This window comes from Chiroxiphia lanceolata, chromosome 17 (assembly GCF_009829145.1).
Source record: "Chiroxiphia lanceolata isolate bChiLan1 chromosome 17, bChiLan1.pri, whole genome shotgun sequence".
Classification (NCBI taxonomy): domain Eukaryota; kingdom Metazoa; phylum Chordata; class Aves; order Passeriformes; family Pipridae; genus Chiroxiphia; species Chiroxiphia lanceolata.
Genome location: NC_045653.1, coordinates 395988 through 411274, shown reverse-complemented (window position 1 = coordinate 411274; position 15287 = coordinate 395988). Strand labels below are relative to the sequence as shown.

Below are 15287 nucleotides of genomic sequence, written 5' to 3'. Positions count from 1 at the left end.
TTCAGGATTTCACTTTTATTTAATTTTTGCCTTCTGGATCACCAACACTCTCACTGAAACCTCTGGGATTCCACCTCCACCCCCATGACAGTAGCATACAATCTCCCAACTTGTTCAAACATGTGAAGAAAAAAAAATCCCCAGCAAGATCCCTCAGGATGGGACAAAAACCTTTAGTGGGAGGGGGTGGCAAAGAATCACGTAGTGGCAGCTCTGGCTCCGAGAAGCCAGAAAAGGAGACATACAAAGGGAAAAACGGGCTAAAAAATATTTAGCAATCCTTCCTCTACCCAGAGAGCAGGGAGATAAGGAAAAAATAGGCATCTGCTTACACACAGGGTATATATTTTTACACACACTTTTACACACATCTAGATATAGTACATGTAAAAATATATGCTATACATCAGCCCACCCTCACCCAGGTGTGTCCCACCTGCATGGTGTGCATGGGCAGGTATACGTGTGTAGGAATTACTATACAGGTACTACTAAGTGTATATGTGCATATGTACACATCGTACAGGCCGGTGGCCGCCCCTGCCCCCCTCTCTGTACACACAGATCACCCACCCCAGCACCAGGATGCTCCCCTGCCCTCCCCCGGCCCCACCCACTCAAACAGGTCCCCCAGTGCAGCAGCTTCTTTCTCAACAAGCAAGTCAAGGGAGGTAACTTGGGAAAGGGATGAGAAGAAAAATCGAAGTGATGTGGTTCGTGCTCTGTGGTCCTTCAGCTCCGCTCCTATGCCTGGAGGAAGGTCCAGCTCTCAGGATCAGTTGCTCACTGTCCCTTCCCCCTTTGCCAGGTTATTGCACGTTTGCTTCTGGGCTGCATTTCAACCCCTCTGCACATTCTACAGGCCCCAGCATCTTCTCCCTCCCATAAACAGAGGATACAACCCCCCGCCCCTAGTCCTTGCCCACCCCAATATCCCATCCCAAGGAACACAAACCCTGAGGAAGGCTGCTGGCTGGCAGAGTGCAGCAGGAGTACACACCAATGGGTGTTCTCTGCAGGAAGGGGGGTTTGGAACACGGGAACTGAAGCCATGCAAAGGGTGGGAAAAAGGGAGCAGGGGGAAGGAAAAATAAAGGATGAGAAGGGCAAAACAGATCTAAGGAGAAGAAAGAATACAGCATGGCAAGTGCTCAAGGCTTCATGTTTTCTTGTCCTCTTCTTGTAAACAAGCTAATAATTTTCATGAGATAGAACAAGTAAAAAGACTGAAGTTCCAGGTCGAGGGGCTGGAGTTCCCAGGAGTCTGTCCAGTCCACTCAGCGACACCACAGCCAGGGAGAAAACGAGGGGTATTTTTTTCTTTTCTTTTTTTTTTTTCTTTTTTTTTTTTGTTAAAATCTTCATTACTTAAAGCTGAGAGAAAAAAGCCAACTCAGGAGCCCTTTTCAAGGATGGCTCATTGTCTCTAGACTGAATAAATCACACTAGTTTCAAGAGAACCTTTTTTTTCCTTTTTAATGACTTACAAAACCCACCCGGTGCCGTGCTCCGCCCGTGGCTCAGAGGCGGGTCTGTGCCTCGGGGACGTAGATCTCGATGCTGTCGGCGCTCTCCGTGGCCGAGTTCTGCCGCACCGACGCCGCGCGCTTGGCTGCCATCAGCCGTTTCCGCGCCTCCTGCCGCTGCCTGTCCGAGTCGGAGCCTTTGTCCCGGTTCAGCTGTGATTTGGACTTGGCCGGCTTCTTTGGCACTGGAGGGGGTGGTTTCTTCTCTTCCTTTAGGGAGACAGTAAGGAAAACCCCAAATCTAAAATAAACATGCACAGACGCCTGCTCTGACCTGGTGGGGACTTTAGGTGTGAGGGACTGAGCAGTGAGATCCAGTGCCAGGGGAGAGAAGCAGGAGCAGCTCTTGAGCAAAACACACCTCAAAACCAGCTGCTCCAGTTTCTAGAGATGTGCCATTTTGCATTTCACAGACTCATAGAATGTCTTAGAGTTAGAAAGGACCTACGAGACTCGTGGAATCACAGAATGGTTTGGGCTGGAAGATCATCCAGTTTCACCCCCCTGCCATGGGCAGGGATACCTTCCACTAGACCATGTTCCTCCAAGCCCCGTCCAACCTGGCCTTGAACACTTCCATGGACGGGGAGTCCACAACCCAGAGGTTGATGATCCACAGACAGGATCATCGAGTCCAACTCCTGGCTCTGCAGAGACACCTCAACAATCCCACCATGTCCCTGAGAGTGCTGTCCAGACGCTCCTGGAGCTCTGGCAGCCTTGGGGCTGTGCCCACTGCCCCGGGGAGCCTGTTCAGTGCCCGACCACCTTCTGGGGGAAGAACCTTTTCCTGATATCCAACCTAAACCTCCCCCGACACAGCTCCACGCAGCTTCCACGGTACAGGGGCCTTCTGAGGTGGCCTGGAGTTCAGAGGTTGTGTCTGGCCGAGCTGGAGGTCAGAGCACAGCACAGGCGGCATGAAAACGTGACTTGATCTGGAACTGCAAAATTTTAATATGCTGCCCTGCCCTGAGCCACAGTCCTTCTACCCTTACCTGCAGAGCCAGGGACACCAGCTCTTCTGCATTTTCAAAAGGTTCCAGTTGTTTTCTACACTACTCAGGTACTAGGAAGAGTTAAACCCATTCACCCACTGCTGGGAACACTGGAGGCCCCTGCAACACTGCTCACCACTCTGGGCTCTCTCCATCCCAACAGCTTTTCCCCTTGTACAAAACTGTTCCTAATATTACTCAAGGAGAATGGTTTCAGTACCTTGCAAGGCTGTGAGACCAGACAAGTGCCAGATGACAGAAGCCCTTGAGAGCATCTGTCTGCAGACAGAAATAGATACCCAAAATTGTCTGCAAGGTGCTCTGGCCACTCTCCAGTGCCCCACACTCACCTTTCTCTCTGGTGTCTCTGCCAATTGCCAGCTATTTGCTTTCAGGTGGTACAGTTCATCAAACTTCATGCTGATGTCTTCAATGGACAACTGAAGGAGATCCCAAAATCCAGCCAAATCCTGGGCTGTGGGTCTGGGATTGGCATTAGGGTTCTAGAAGGGAAAGCATTAAAAAAACCCCTTTGAGAACAAACATACCTTCCTGCAAGCAGAGCAGCCTGCAACCATATTTTACCTTTTACCCTTTCATGCCTGCCTGCAACCAAACCCATCAAGAACCCACAGGAGACACCAGCCCTGAGCATGCAGACACCCAAAGTCATCATTTACAGCCCAAACCATTTCTGCCAAGCTCAGGAAGCAGAGGTACTGACTGCACTTCTACAGCAGCCTGAAGAATAGCCCTGAGATAGACACTCTCTGCTGGCAGTTCCCACAGCAGGAACCCTCACCTGAAGGTCCCCAGTATGGGAATCAAAGCCAGAACACAGAGATCCTGATTTCAGGGTGGGAAATAATGGAAGTGGACACACCACAACACAAACACAGTTCTGATGCCTGCAGAATCCACATGCAGATGTACAGCACTCCAAGGAGCCAAACAGAGCTTTCATGAGCAAAATTACTTTGCTCCATTCCCCCTCAAAACAATGTGAAAGCACCAGTACTTCTCAGGCTAGGGTAAAAAAATTTTAAGTAGCTTAAATTTCTTCCAGGAACAGGATTTTCCCAGTTCCCAGACAGCTGAACTGCCATCGTCAGCCCTGGAAAGCCTGGGATCACATTGGAGCAACTCAGCACGAAGCTCTGCTGACAGCCTGGCAGCCTGTGGTGCTGCTGCTCAGCTGTGATCAGCCAGAGATCAGCAGGCAAATGCTCAGCACTTTACCCTCTCCTTCTCACGTTTCTCTGGGATTATTTTACATGTAAAGGGGAATTCACCTCTGAGAAAGTTGGCAAAATCCATAAAGCTCGAGGGGAAAACAAAACCACAGATTCCATCAATCCACATTAGCCCTGTTCAGCTCTGAACAAGGGCAAACCCCTACATTCCCTTTGCAGAAATTGATTCCTAGTGCCGTGTGACAGTCCTGTCGGGACAGTTTTACCAACCACATCATCTAGACACAAAGGAAGCATGTCTGGTCAAGAGTAGGCTTTCCAAACAGTCCTTCCTCTTTAGCCAAACCTCAGCAGTTCACCCCAAAACGCCCTTGAGAAGCAGCAGGTTAAGCCAGCCCTCACCTGCTGCTCAGAGAAGCAGCAGGTTAAGCCAGCCCTCACCCACCGTGCCATTGACCTGAGGCTACAGCTGCACTGGCTGTGTTTTCAGTGACAGCAGCCTATTAATACCTCACCATGTTCCTGTAGTGCTGCTGAAGCAGATATATTCCCTCTCAGAAACCAGAAGAGACAAATCCAGACTCACCAAGTTTTGTTCACAGAGGCCATGGAATTGCTGGAACTTCTGTGACATTAGTAATTGTGCACTGCCCACTGCACTCAGGACTTTTCCTAAGACTGTGGGTGAGGAAAAAAGAAAAAGACTTCAGTGGAACGGAGTATTAATTGCAGCAATAAACTCCAGTGTTTCTGAAGCAAAGAAACACTCAAGTTATTAGAAAAACAGTTTCAGAGATCTTCAGGCACTAACTGCTCTCAGGGAGAGATGATGTTTTGAAACTACATTTGTCTTTACCATCTATTAATGCTCCTTCTGGTAGGCCAAAAGTAGACCAGGCTGAGGACATTACAACACCCAAGATGGCAGAAAGTTCTTTAAACTGCCCTCAGCCCCTCAGGAGCCACCAGCACCACCCGTGAGTAGGTCTGCTGGCACCTCCTCACAGATCACATCCTGCTCTTCCACCCCTGCATGAGGTGAACGTGGCAAAGGGCAGGAGACCTGTCTGCAACCTTCGTGTACCAGCAGGGATTAACACACTGAGGACAGGACTTCTGACACCCAGGACTTCATGCTCCTCTTAACAGGTTTTCCAAGCAGCCTTTGGGCATGGCAACGTTCCTCTGCTCATTAGTGCAAATACACTGTTTGGGTTCTTCCCTTCCAAAGGCAGGTTCAGAGCCTCCCCCACTCCCAGGCCTGCAGCTCCATCACTAGCGGGGACCAGCTGAGCCCCACTCTCCCCCTGCTCTGCTGCTGCACCTGAGTTAGCTCAGAGTGTTTGGAAATCTTAGTGGGACAAGCGTGTGCTGGGCTCACTCACACCCACCAAGGGTTTGCTTACAGGATCTACCAGCAGATTGTTCTTAGAGGTCACAGCTTACATGAGTCTTGGTGTGTTTCCCTGTCAGAGCACTCTTGCCACAGGTCAAACCAGGTCACCCCGAGGCAGGGAGATCCCTGGCAAGGCCTGTACCCTTGGCAGCCAGAGCAGCACTACAGCATTAGCTCCCCGGGCCCCAGCAGTGACAGTGAGCTAAAACTGAGCCTCACCTTTGTTTCACCTTTCTCAGGTATTAAAAACATAAAAACCAGACTCCATACAAAGATCCTGCCCTCTGCAACCCTGTCACCAACTCCTGTCATTCCACATGCACCATAGGCATGATTTCCACTGCAAAAAGCCCACAGTTTGTCAACTCATTTGAAAGTAATGAAACAAGCCCAACTGGGACTGAACCCAATAATATCTAGTGGCCTTGTGTTCCCTGTGCATATGCTTTTGGTGTATTCAGCACAAATTCAGCCAGGCTTTCCCATATGAAGAAACCTTCACTTTCCTATAAGGACAAGTTCATCAACTGAACATATCAAACAAGCTCAAAAGTTGTGTTCATTTTGTCCCACTGCCAGCTAAGCTTTTCCTTGTTTGAATGTAATGCGTGAGGCTTGGAGAGATCCCACAGCCTCCCTGAAAGCTTCTTCCATTTAACTTCTTTTAAGATTAAATCCATTTAAGCTTTTAGCAGTTTCGAGTAGTCAGAAGCCACATCATCCCGTGCATGTCTTATATGCTGCATCACAGCCTTATTTCTTATTCCATTTGCTAGAGGAAGTTACCTTATCCTTTCCAAGGAAAAAATGTTCCTTATCCCATCCTCACCTCCATGCTCTGCCTCTGTGGGCTTCAGGTAATTTCACAGAATCAAGGAATGGTTTGGGTTGGAAGGCCATCTCATTCCTACTCCCTGCCATGGTCAAGGACACCTTCTACCAGGCCAGGTTGCTCCAACAACACCCATCCAACCTGGCCTTGCTCACTTCCAGGGATGCGGCAGCCACAGGGTGCTGCCAGGCTGCTCCAGTTCAGAGGCTGCCAACACCCACCTTCCTCAGAGAGATTGTTCTCTTTGGTCTCCTGGTCCATCTGACGGCACCAGCCTTCCAAGCGCTCTGTCTCTGCCTGCAGCAGCTTCAGGAACCAGAACCCATCCCGCCGGCAGGCCCCGGGCTGCGTGGGCTCTGATGGCGACGTGGAGGTCTCGAGCCAGGGGTCAGGAGGAGGAAGGGAAGAAGGCTCCAGGGCTGGGTCGTTGTTTTCTCCATAGGAGAGGTTTCTCTTAATCTGCGAGGGCTTGGCTGGTTGCCTGGTGGTGGCATCAACACCAATGGAGTTGTGCTGGGGGCACTCAGCGAGGCTTCTCTCAGATGATTTACAGTTGGAGTTATTGGGCTCCTGTGTGTCAGAGTCTGTGTCCTGTTTGGAGGACATGCTGCGAGAGTGGCTGTTTCTAGAGAGATCAAAAGCAAACATTCAATAGCAGGACTCGACCTGGCCAGCCTCCCGCACTGACAGTGAAATCCATTTGGTTTATGCCTACAGTGGAGCCTCACCCTGCCCCTCCTCACACACAGACACACCACACACTCAGACAGACAGAATTATAAGGTTGCCTGCTTACTGCAATCGGCCGTTCAGACGAGAGGGCTGACGCACATCTATAATTACAGCTTGTAGTTTTTTATTTTTTTATTTAATGTCAAGCTCCTATTGATTTGGCTGTTATAAAACAAGTGGTTTTTGCAGTGGGTACGTGCTGAGGAGGAAGAGCTCTCCATGGGTCCCATTCAACACCACTCACTGGCACAAAGCAGGGAAGAAGGTCTAAGCAGAAGTAGGGGAAGCACAATTTAAAAGAAAGAAAACTACACAAGGTTGCGTCTCACTTACCGCCACTCGTCCTCTACCTGTACCCCGATGGACTGGAATTTGGTGGCTGGTGGAGGAGGCTCCTCTTTTGCCACTGGCTGAAGGCAGTCAACCTTATTAAACAAAAAAAATACAGACAAAAACAGACACAAGAACTTGCTGCTGGAATTCACATTAGTAGACCAGGGTGCTGCACACACACAGAGCAATGCTGACACCACACGCCAACGGGAGGGTTGTCTAAGGAGAGGCATGAGGCTACTGCTCAGCTCTGCTCCCACCTGAGGATCAGGGCTGTGTCCTCTGGGCTGCTGCCAGGTACCTGCTCTAAGAGCCCACCCACCTGTGTCTGCATGGCAGGGCAGGACCGTGTGTCCCTGTGTGTGTGCCATCGCACATGGGCAAGGGCCAAGGGATTCAACTGGGGACAGAGAGCTGATTGAGACTGACAGCAAAGCCCTGCTTCCTCTCTCCCAGGGATTGACACCCTCCACAGCTCCAGATAAGAGGGTTAGAAGGTTTTAGGAAAGAAATCTAGGTGGCTAGGGAACTAGCTCAGAGAAGAGGAGAAGATGGCACTCAGCCTCTCAATGCATGTTCTCTCACCTTGCTGCCCTTCCAGCAGGTGTTCTGCCCCACTAACCCTGCAGAGAAGCTTCACTGTCACCAGTACCTCACTGGCCGGGTAGCCTTGCTGTAAAGCTGATGGAGAACTTGTTCAGCACACACACGGTGGCTCAAAGCTCAGATCCTACATTTAAAGCTGCTCAAGTTTCCATCTGCAGGAAACAGCCCTGAACCAGCACCTGGGACAGAACAAGAGCTGATAGCCACCTGTAACTAAGAAACCTGTCCCCAGAGGAGGGTGCAGCTCCAGAGGATGCAGTTTTGCTGACTACAGCATACATTTACATGGGTTCTCATTTGACCACAAAATCAACAGCTCATTTCCACTGATTTCCACAGACTTAAATGCTTCCAGGAAGGGAAGCAGCAACCTGCTGGGAATGGGGGACAGCAAGGAATTGATCCCTCCTGCCTACAGCTCTGGGACCACGTGGCACTGCAGCAGCCCATCCCACGCAGATGTTAAGCAGAAGGTCCCTAGAACCATGGCAGACAAGGAGCAGGCTGATGGGAAGGAGTACAAAGTACAGGCAGACCAGCAGCAAAAGGCCTCTTCAGAGGTACTCAGTTAACATGATCCCACTGCTCTCGGAAACACTAAATTTGTACTAAAAGAACTTAGTCCTTTCTGGGCTGTTATGGGAAGGTGCTACTGTCCCTCACCCCGAGAACACAGGCAGTTAGTCTGACAAGGCAGTGAGTGTCTCTTGCTATTCTAAGTGAGCTCAGATGCACACTTGGTCACAAAGATTGCGTGGACGCTAAATGGATGGGGTAAGGACATTCCTTGGGACAAAGGAGAACAAACTACTCCATACTTGTATGCCTATAGACGACAGCTTTCTTTTGGGGATATTCTCCACTTTAGGCTCTTCGCTAGTCAGAGTCCCTTTGTCACTTTTCAAAGTTGCATTTTTCTGAGGTAACTCTGGAGTGTCTCTGGCTGGAGTCACGACGCTCCCCCTCGTCACACTGGGTGTCCTGGTGCTGTCCAAGCTGTCCGAGGAATTGCTGAGCCCTGACTGGCTGGTCACCTCACTCTTGTGGTCCTGGCTGTCCAGGTAGGTGTCCTGGGCCGATTCAGTGCTGCTCTGCACAGTGACAGAGATGAACGGCTTTGATGTGGTCCGCGGTGGGACAGGAGGTGGAGTCTTTTTATATGCCACTAGGCATGATGAACCTGCAGTGATGGAGGTGGGAAGAATGGAGAATGCAAAAGACAGATTGGAGAGAGAGAAAGAGATACAGTGAAAGAGAAAGAAAAAGCAAGTCAGTCACAACATTCAAGAGGCACCTCCAAGCAGCAGCTGGAGGCAGAGAAGCAGAACCAGCCCACAGCCAGCAGCTCACACTGGGGACCCAAACCAAAGCACAGGGGAAGCGGAAGGCAGAGCCAGAGCTAGCTTGCAAAAGAAGTCAAAAGGAATACCATGATGTGTGAAAATCTGGAAATAGAGAAGAGGGATAGAAAAGCCTCCCAAGACTGCTACAGGGTTTGGCAGGTGTAAGCCTCCACGGGGGGAAAATATTCTTTGTCTAAACCCTATGTTTTAGTGTCCTAGAACAGCCAAGTGTCTCAGTTCTTTGTCCCATCAGTTGACAAGTTTCAGTGTCTGGATCAGGGTGATAGTTTTTCCTATAAAAATGGAAAAAAGCCATAAGTACGTTAGATGCTGATGGTAGGAATATATCTGAAGTACCTGACAAACTTGTCTGCTGTGCGCTAAAGGAGAAGACACCACCTGGACACAACAGTCCAAGGGTGGCTACTCCATGACTCCAGTTCCAAGCGGCTGCGAGGCTGGAGATGCATGCCCAGCAGGCACAGAGCACACGTATCCACCACAGGTATGGATACACACATGCCTGGCCACACAGATCAGAGGAGCACTCACATGAACCTGGCCACAACCACAGCCTCATCTTCCTCCTGTCACTGGCTTGACAGGACGGAAGTCCACTGATGAAAATACATGTAAAAAGTGGATCCTGCAGGCATGTTTAGGCCCTCAGTCTGCCAGGGATATACAAGCCCCTGAGGCCACAGTCCCACTCCAGCTGCTGTCCACCCAGGACAGGCTGCAATGGGCAGGGCATGGCCAAACACACTGACCAGCCACCTAACCACACACAACTGACCCCTTTTATCCCCTTAACCCTGTACTTCCCACTCTTGGTCTTCCCCAAATGACCGAATGCTCTCTTATCCTACCTTTGGTGTCTCCCATGAAGTCCTGTACAATCCCAAACTGCTTTTCCTCTACACCCCATAACACATCCCAGCCCCTGCCAGTAGCCTCCTCAGTCTGAAAGAGCTACAGTTTCTCCCCATGGCTCACAGTGACATGTGTCAGACCTGGGCACCGAGGCTGAGGCTCTGCTGGGACAACCCCCAGAGGGGCCTGGGCAGTGCTCAGGGGTTCTTGGCTTGGTGACCCACCTGCCATCATCTGTCCCTACTCTAAGGTTGTGCAGATGGGCCTGTGATGGCCTCTGGAATCAACCTGGGAGAAGCCCAGCAGGGTGTGATCTGAGCTTCTGCTGTTGTCTGAGCCTTCATGGGTGTGTGGAGGAGCTCTGTCACATCTAACATTGCCCTGCTTCTGGGCATCACCAGAGAGGCTCCATCACCCTCCTTGCACAGCACTGCCCCACCACTGCTTCACCTTCTGTGAGGGCCACATTCCCAGAGTGGGAAAAGGTGCTGCTGCCAGGTTTCTCGCAAGGGGTCTTTAGGTCTGTGTGGCTCTGGCATGCCAAGCCCTCTGGTCCCACTCTCCCAGCAAGGAGCTGAAAGATTGCATGGATGCAGGTTTTGGGGGAATCCCTGACCAGTCAGCCCAGGGTTACCCTTCTCTTGCCTCAGTGTCTTGGTGGTGGGGCACAACCAGGCTTTGTCCTGCAGGTTGGGCAGGAAGCTTTGCTGCTCTAGGTTGGGAACAGATCAGCTCCATGACCACCCTGGGTCACAGAGAGCCAGGCTGGCCTGAGCTGTACCTTACACGTGAAAAGGAAATGTGTCCCTGCCCCGGACGTGGTGAGGCAGCACATCACTGAGGCACAGCTACAGGGCAGCCCCTTTCCCACATCAGTGACAAACCAAGTGTCCCTAAGTCACTGCAGTACAATGATGTGGGAAGCTCCAGTGGTGGCAGGGCTGCCACTCTCCTTGGTTCCTTGTCCCAATCCATAGTCCTTGGTCTCCAGCAAAGGGATTCTGTCCCTCAAATTGAACCCCACGCATTATCTTGGTCCATGCACACCTTTTTCCAGGCCCTTGACACACAGATGTTGTCAGGTACCAGCTCAAACTCTGCCACGTCACGCAGCACCATAGAAGGGCTGTACAAACTTAAAACCAGTTCTTAAGTGTTTTCCTAGTACAGCTCTGATGGCTGCAGGGGCTAGGATTCCCTTAGGTTCTTTTCATGCTTCAATTCATATTCCCTGATCTCAGTAAAGTTTTGCACCTCAAATTGCAAGCTCCTACATCCCAGTCCCATATACAACCTCGCCAAAACCTGTGGACAGTGACTGATATATGCAAATACAGATAATTTTCATTAAACGATACTCTTAATTTTACCATTTCCACCCCTAAGTAACCACTAGCATATTAACAAATTTAGTATCAGATTAGACCAGTCCCCTGTTAGGAATCCTTTGACTATTTAGAAGTGCAAGGGCAGGCAGAGGTACCTGCTGCTCCCCAACATTACCCTCCACTCCCAAACCTCCTGCATGCCCTGGGCAGCTCCCAGGAAGGCACCTGACAGATGTTTTGATGTTTCAGGACAATTAGACAATCTGTTCCATGGATAGTTTTAGCACAGTTAACTGAGAAGTATCAAATGAACCTGATCCAAATGGATTACAGGTATGGAAAGGGATGTTTCAGGTGACAGGAGCCTCCTGGCAGCTCCTGTTTCTGTCCAGACAGCTGCCTGTCTGTGGAGCCTGAACACACTTGAGGGGCATCCAAGAGGGGGATTTCAGCTGCCTCAACTGTTTCCAACGGGACCAGAGCCAATCTCAAGCAACCCTGGGAGCCGTATTCCCTGTGGAGCAACCGCACAGCTCCACCCCAGGCCTTATTGACAGTATTTGGATGTGCCCGTATTTACATATCCCAACATTTAGTGTATTAACAGCTAAAGTTACACTTCAAAGGAGGAACCTAAATGGGAGGGATTATGGCAGGAGGAGATCTGTGTTTCCAAAAGCATTTCTGTACCCCAAGATGCTGAGCAGCCCTGACAGTTGACACAGTGCTGCCTTGTGTTACTGTACCAGGGCTACAGCAGCTACAGGCCAGGGCAAGCCACAACCACTCAAACTGGTGAAAACATGTCCATGTGCCCCTTCAGTTAAGTACCTCCCTACTCCATATGGTTTCTGTCCTTCGCCAGGGACAGGGCCCAGCCCACAAACTGCAGGGTCTCCTGCCACCCACAGGCTCTCTGACACCACCGTGCTCAGGGCCCGACTGCTGGCAGCAATGTGGTGGCTTGGCTGGCACCTTCATGAGGAGCTCATCTCAGGTTTCCCTGCTGCTGACACCAACAGGGCTGTAACTGGGGAATGGAAATCGATGGCTATCTGACATTCAACAGCGCAGTGAGGCAAAACAAGGGGAGGGCATGGCTGCACAGAAAGGCAGCAGATCCTGGGGGAGATCAGGAGTGTTCAGGGTCAGTAACTAGACCCAAATTCCTTCTCCCACCTACCAACAGACAGCACAAACTGTTTGTACTTCTCTGTCTACAGAGGGAAACTGCAGCATCCCCCTTGGCTTGTTCCTGGGGATCCCTTTGTGCCATCCCACTTGACTGAAGGGCAGCACAGGCTCTGCTAGAAGGGAAACACCCAGGACCAACAAAACACACCCCTGCTCATGTACATGTGGTCAAAGGGTTGACTACGAGAGCTTTAAGTTTACGGCTCTAAGAAACACTGCAAATGAAAAATGCAAAAAGATCAGGAGCTTTGAAGAGCTAGGGATGCATTCATTAGTGCAATTGCAAATTAACCCCACTGAAGCCCTCCACAACCATAAAACAGGACTTCTGAATGCCCAGCAAACCCAGAAAACACCCCTTCCCTAAATGCGTTTCAAAAGCACAAGTCAGAGCAAGCCCACCTAGAACGGTCTGCCCTTGGCCCTCAACACATCTCTTAACTAAGGTTCAGTGTTTCTTGCATCTGTGGGAAGAGACAAACATATTGAGGAAGCCAAGAGCATCCCAGTGTTTCCACAGGAAATGCAGGTAGCATGCCCTCCTTGCTCAGAGGCCATTTGCACCAGTCAGGAGCATTCCAGTTGCTGACTTACTCTTCCAAAGGGCTACAGCGCATCAGGGCATAGACCTGCTATGGAGTTGCTGCGGGTCACAGTCTATTATATTTTAAAATCAGCTTGTGCTGTAATGTGGAACTACAATCCCCATGGGTACTGGAACAGGCACACACTTCTGCAGAACCATCAGCTCAGTCTGCTTGGCAACATCAGCAAACACCCCAAAAAGGTGCAGAACAAGAAAGTGTGGAAGTTGTGCTTAAGCTTCCAGCTTTGCAGCACGAGGCTATTCCTGCTCACAGGATCTTCTAAGGTTTATTTCAGCAAGTTGTTGGAATTGAAAACGTGCTGTGGATGACCGATTTTGGGGGGGGAAGGATGTTTGTCTATAGCCTTCCTTCTGTCATTATTTTTAGAAAGCAGCGAGTTTCCAAATTTGCACCTTCCACCTGCCCTGGAGGCTTGGGCAATCCCCACTGATGCAGCCCCAGGCAGAGGAGCTGTGTCTGCAGAGCCTTACACTGGACAGTCCTTCAGACTCTCAAAAAACAGCTGGGCATACTGGGATCTTTTCTCTGTCCTTCCAAAGAGCCAGGCATTTGCTTCTTGGAAGACTATACATAGAGTCATAAGAGAATACTAAATCCAGTCCTGACTTAAGAGGCCCCTGTTCACACCCCACCAGGCTGTTACCTGCTCAGTACCTAGAAGCACCAGGATCACAGCCAAGTTATTTGGGTTCAGATTTAAATATCATAATTGCCCTCAAGTGTGTCTGCATGAAGTGCCCAGTTGTTCCACTGCTCTTGCTGATTCAATACAGCCTGGTGACACTTCTAATCATTCCAGGAACTTCAAGGACCTATTCAAACCATTCTCATTTTTGTTAAATCACCTCAAAGGCGCCCAGCCAGAGTCAGCTGTGCGGTGAGTTTCACTGCCCTCAAACATCAGCAGGGCTGATTGTTATCACTGTCCTGCTCTGTGCATCCCCCCTTCTCCTTGGGAAGAGCTGAAGGAATGACCTCTGTTCCTCGCAAAGCAGAATGCCCCAAAATAATCCCTCCTACAAGACAAGCTCATTTGCCTTTTAAATAAAACAACCCTCGGGAGATTGCAGTCGCATGGCTTTGGGCTGGCCTTTGCCACAGGATCTCCCTGCTGGAAGGAGTTGTGTTTGGAGGCAGTTTTCAATAGCAAAGGGAACTGCAACAGCTGCATTCCAAGAAGCCTGACCTCTGATTTTCATCAGCTCAAGGAACACTTCAAGGTTGGAGCTTTAATGAACTGCAGAATGCTTTACTTGTAGAGAGTTGAAGTGAAAATGATCCCCAGTTACAATTACTACTGAAGACAATACAGACATTGATTGATTTTATGGTTCACAACAATCCCTTCAGACCTGATTTTTCTCATAAAACAACATATTTCTAGCCATTACAGCCATGGCCAAAGAATACAGGTCTCCTCAAACCTGTATTTGGTCTGTAGAGAAGCTATTTCAAATATTCTGCAGATTGAATGTCAAGATACCGCAAGATACCTTTAAGATACCAGGTGGAGGCACAGATGAGAAACCTAGCCAAATTTTGTTAGTGAATAGGAAAATCATAGAAGTCAGAAATCATAAAGGCTTAGGTTGGAAGAACCTTAAAGCTCATCCCATTCCACTCTCTGCCACGGGTAGGGATACCTTCCATCAGACCAGGTTCCTCCAAGCCCCATCCAACCTGGCCTTGGACACTTCCAGGAATGGGGCAGCCACAGCTTCTCTGGCAACCTGTGCCAGGGCCACGCCACTCTGACAAGGAATATTTAATTTAAATCTCTCCTCTTTTAGTTTAAAACCATTCCTCTTTGTCTTATCACTATCTGTCCACGTAAAAAGTCAGTCTCCCATATAACTCTATCTGAACACAATGGGAAATCCCCATGAAGATGTCATCTCTTGCTCTGACAGAATGACTGTCTTTAGAGTGCCAGAGAAATTTTAAAAGAAGTCTTACGGTGGTTAAACAAAACTACTCCTGGAAAGCAAAGACAAGCGGCTGCATTTGTTCAGAAAGGCAGTTTTTGGAAATGCTATAAATACCTTCTGCCTCAGTGTTTCCCTTCATGAATCTTAGTAGCACTGATCTTTGAAAAAAGAAAAATCTCACCTTGATACTACACAGGTAACAGGCACCTGATGGGGAAATGCTGCTGACTGACTAGGCTGGGGGAGCCAGGGAAGGGCCGTGGGCTCTCCTGCCAGCCCTCTATCCACGCTGCAGTCTGACCCTCAGCAGCAGCAGCAGCCTGGAGAGAGCAGCTCCCCCACATCACTGTCCAAATCACATTCTGCCTCCACGGGGGCCGATGGTGCCCATAGAGCC

General features: G+C 49.8%; 1 protein-coding gene across 9 annotated transcripts in view; it reads right to left on the bottom strand.

The window, feature by feature from the left end:
* Positions 1-15287, bottom strand: part of DLGAP4 (DLG associated protein 4) — a 149703-nt gene continuing 134416 nt past the window's right edge. For 7 of the 9 annotated variants that reach the window (XM_032705340.1, XM_032705341.1, XM_032705342.1 and 4 more), the window contains 6 exons: positions 8435-8796; positions 7011-7102; positions 6167-6570; positions 4304-4395; positions 2875-3027; positions 1-1736 (listed from right to left, as the gene is read on the bottom strand). In XM_032705340.1, the coding sequence (XP_032561231.1) occupies positions 1521-1736; positions 2875-3027; positions 4304-4395; positions 6167-6570; positions 7011-7102; positions 8435-8796 (1319 nt within the window). In that variant the 3' untranslated portion in view covers positions 1-1520. Of the gene's footprint in view, positions 1737-2874; positions 3028-4303; positions 4396-6166; positions 6571-7010; positions 7103-8434; positions 9253-15287 lie in introns of those variants that run through there. The other 2 variants (XM_032705349.1, XM_032705347.1) reach the window with 2 other exon arrangements.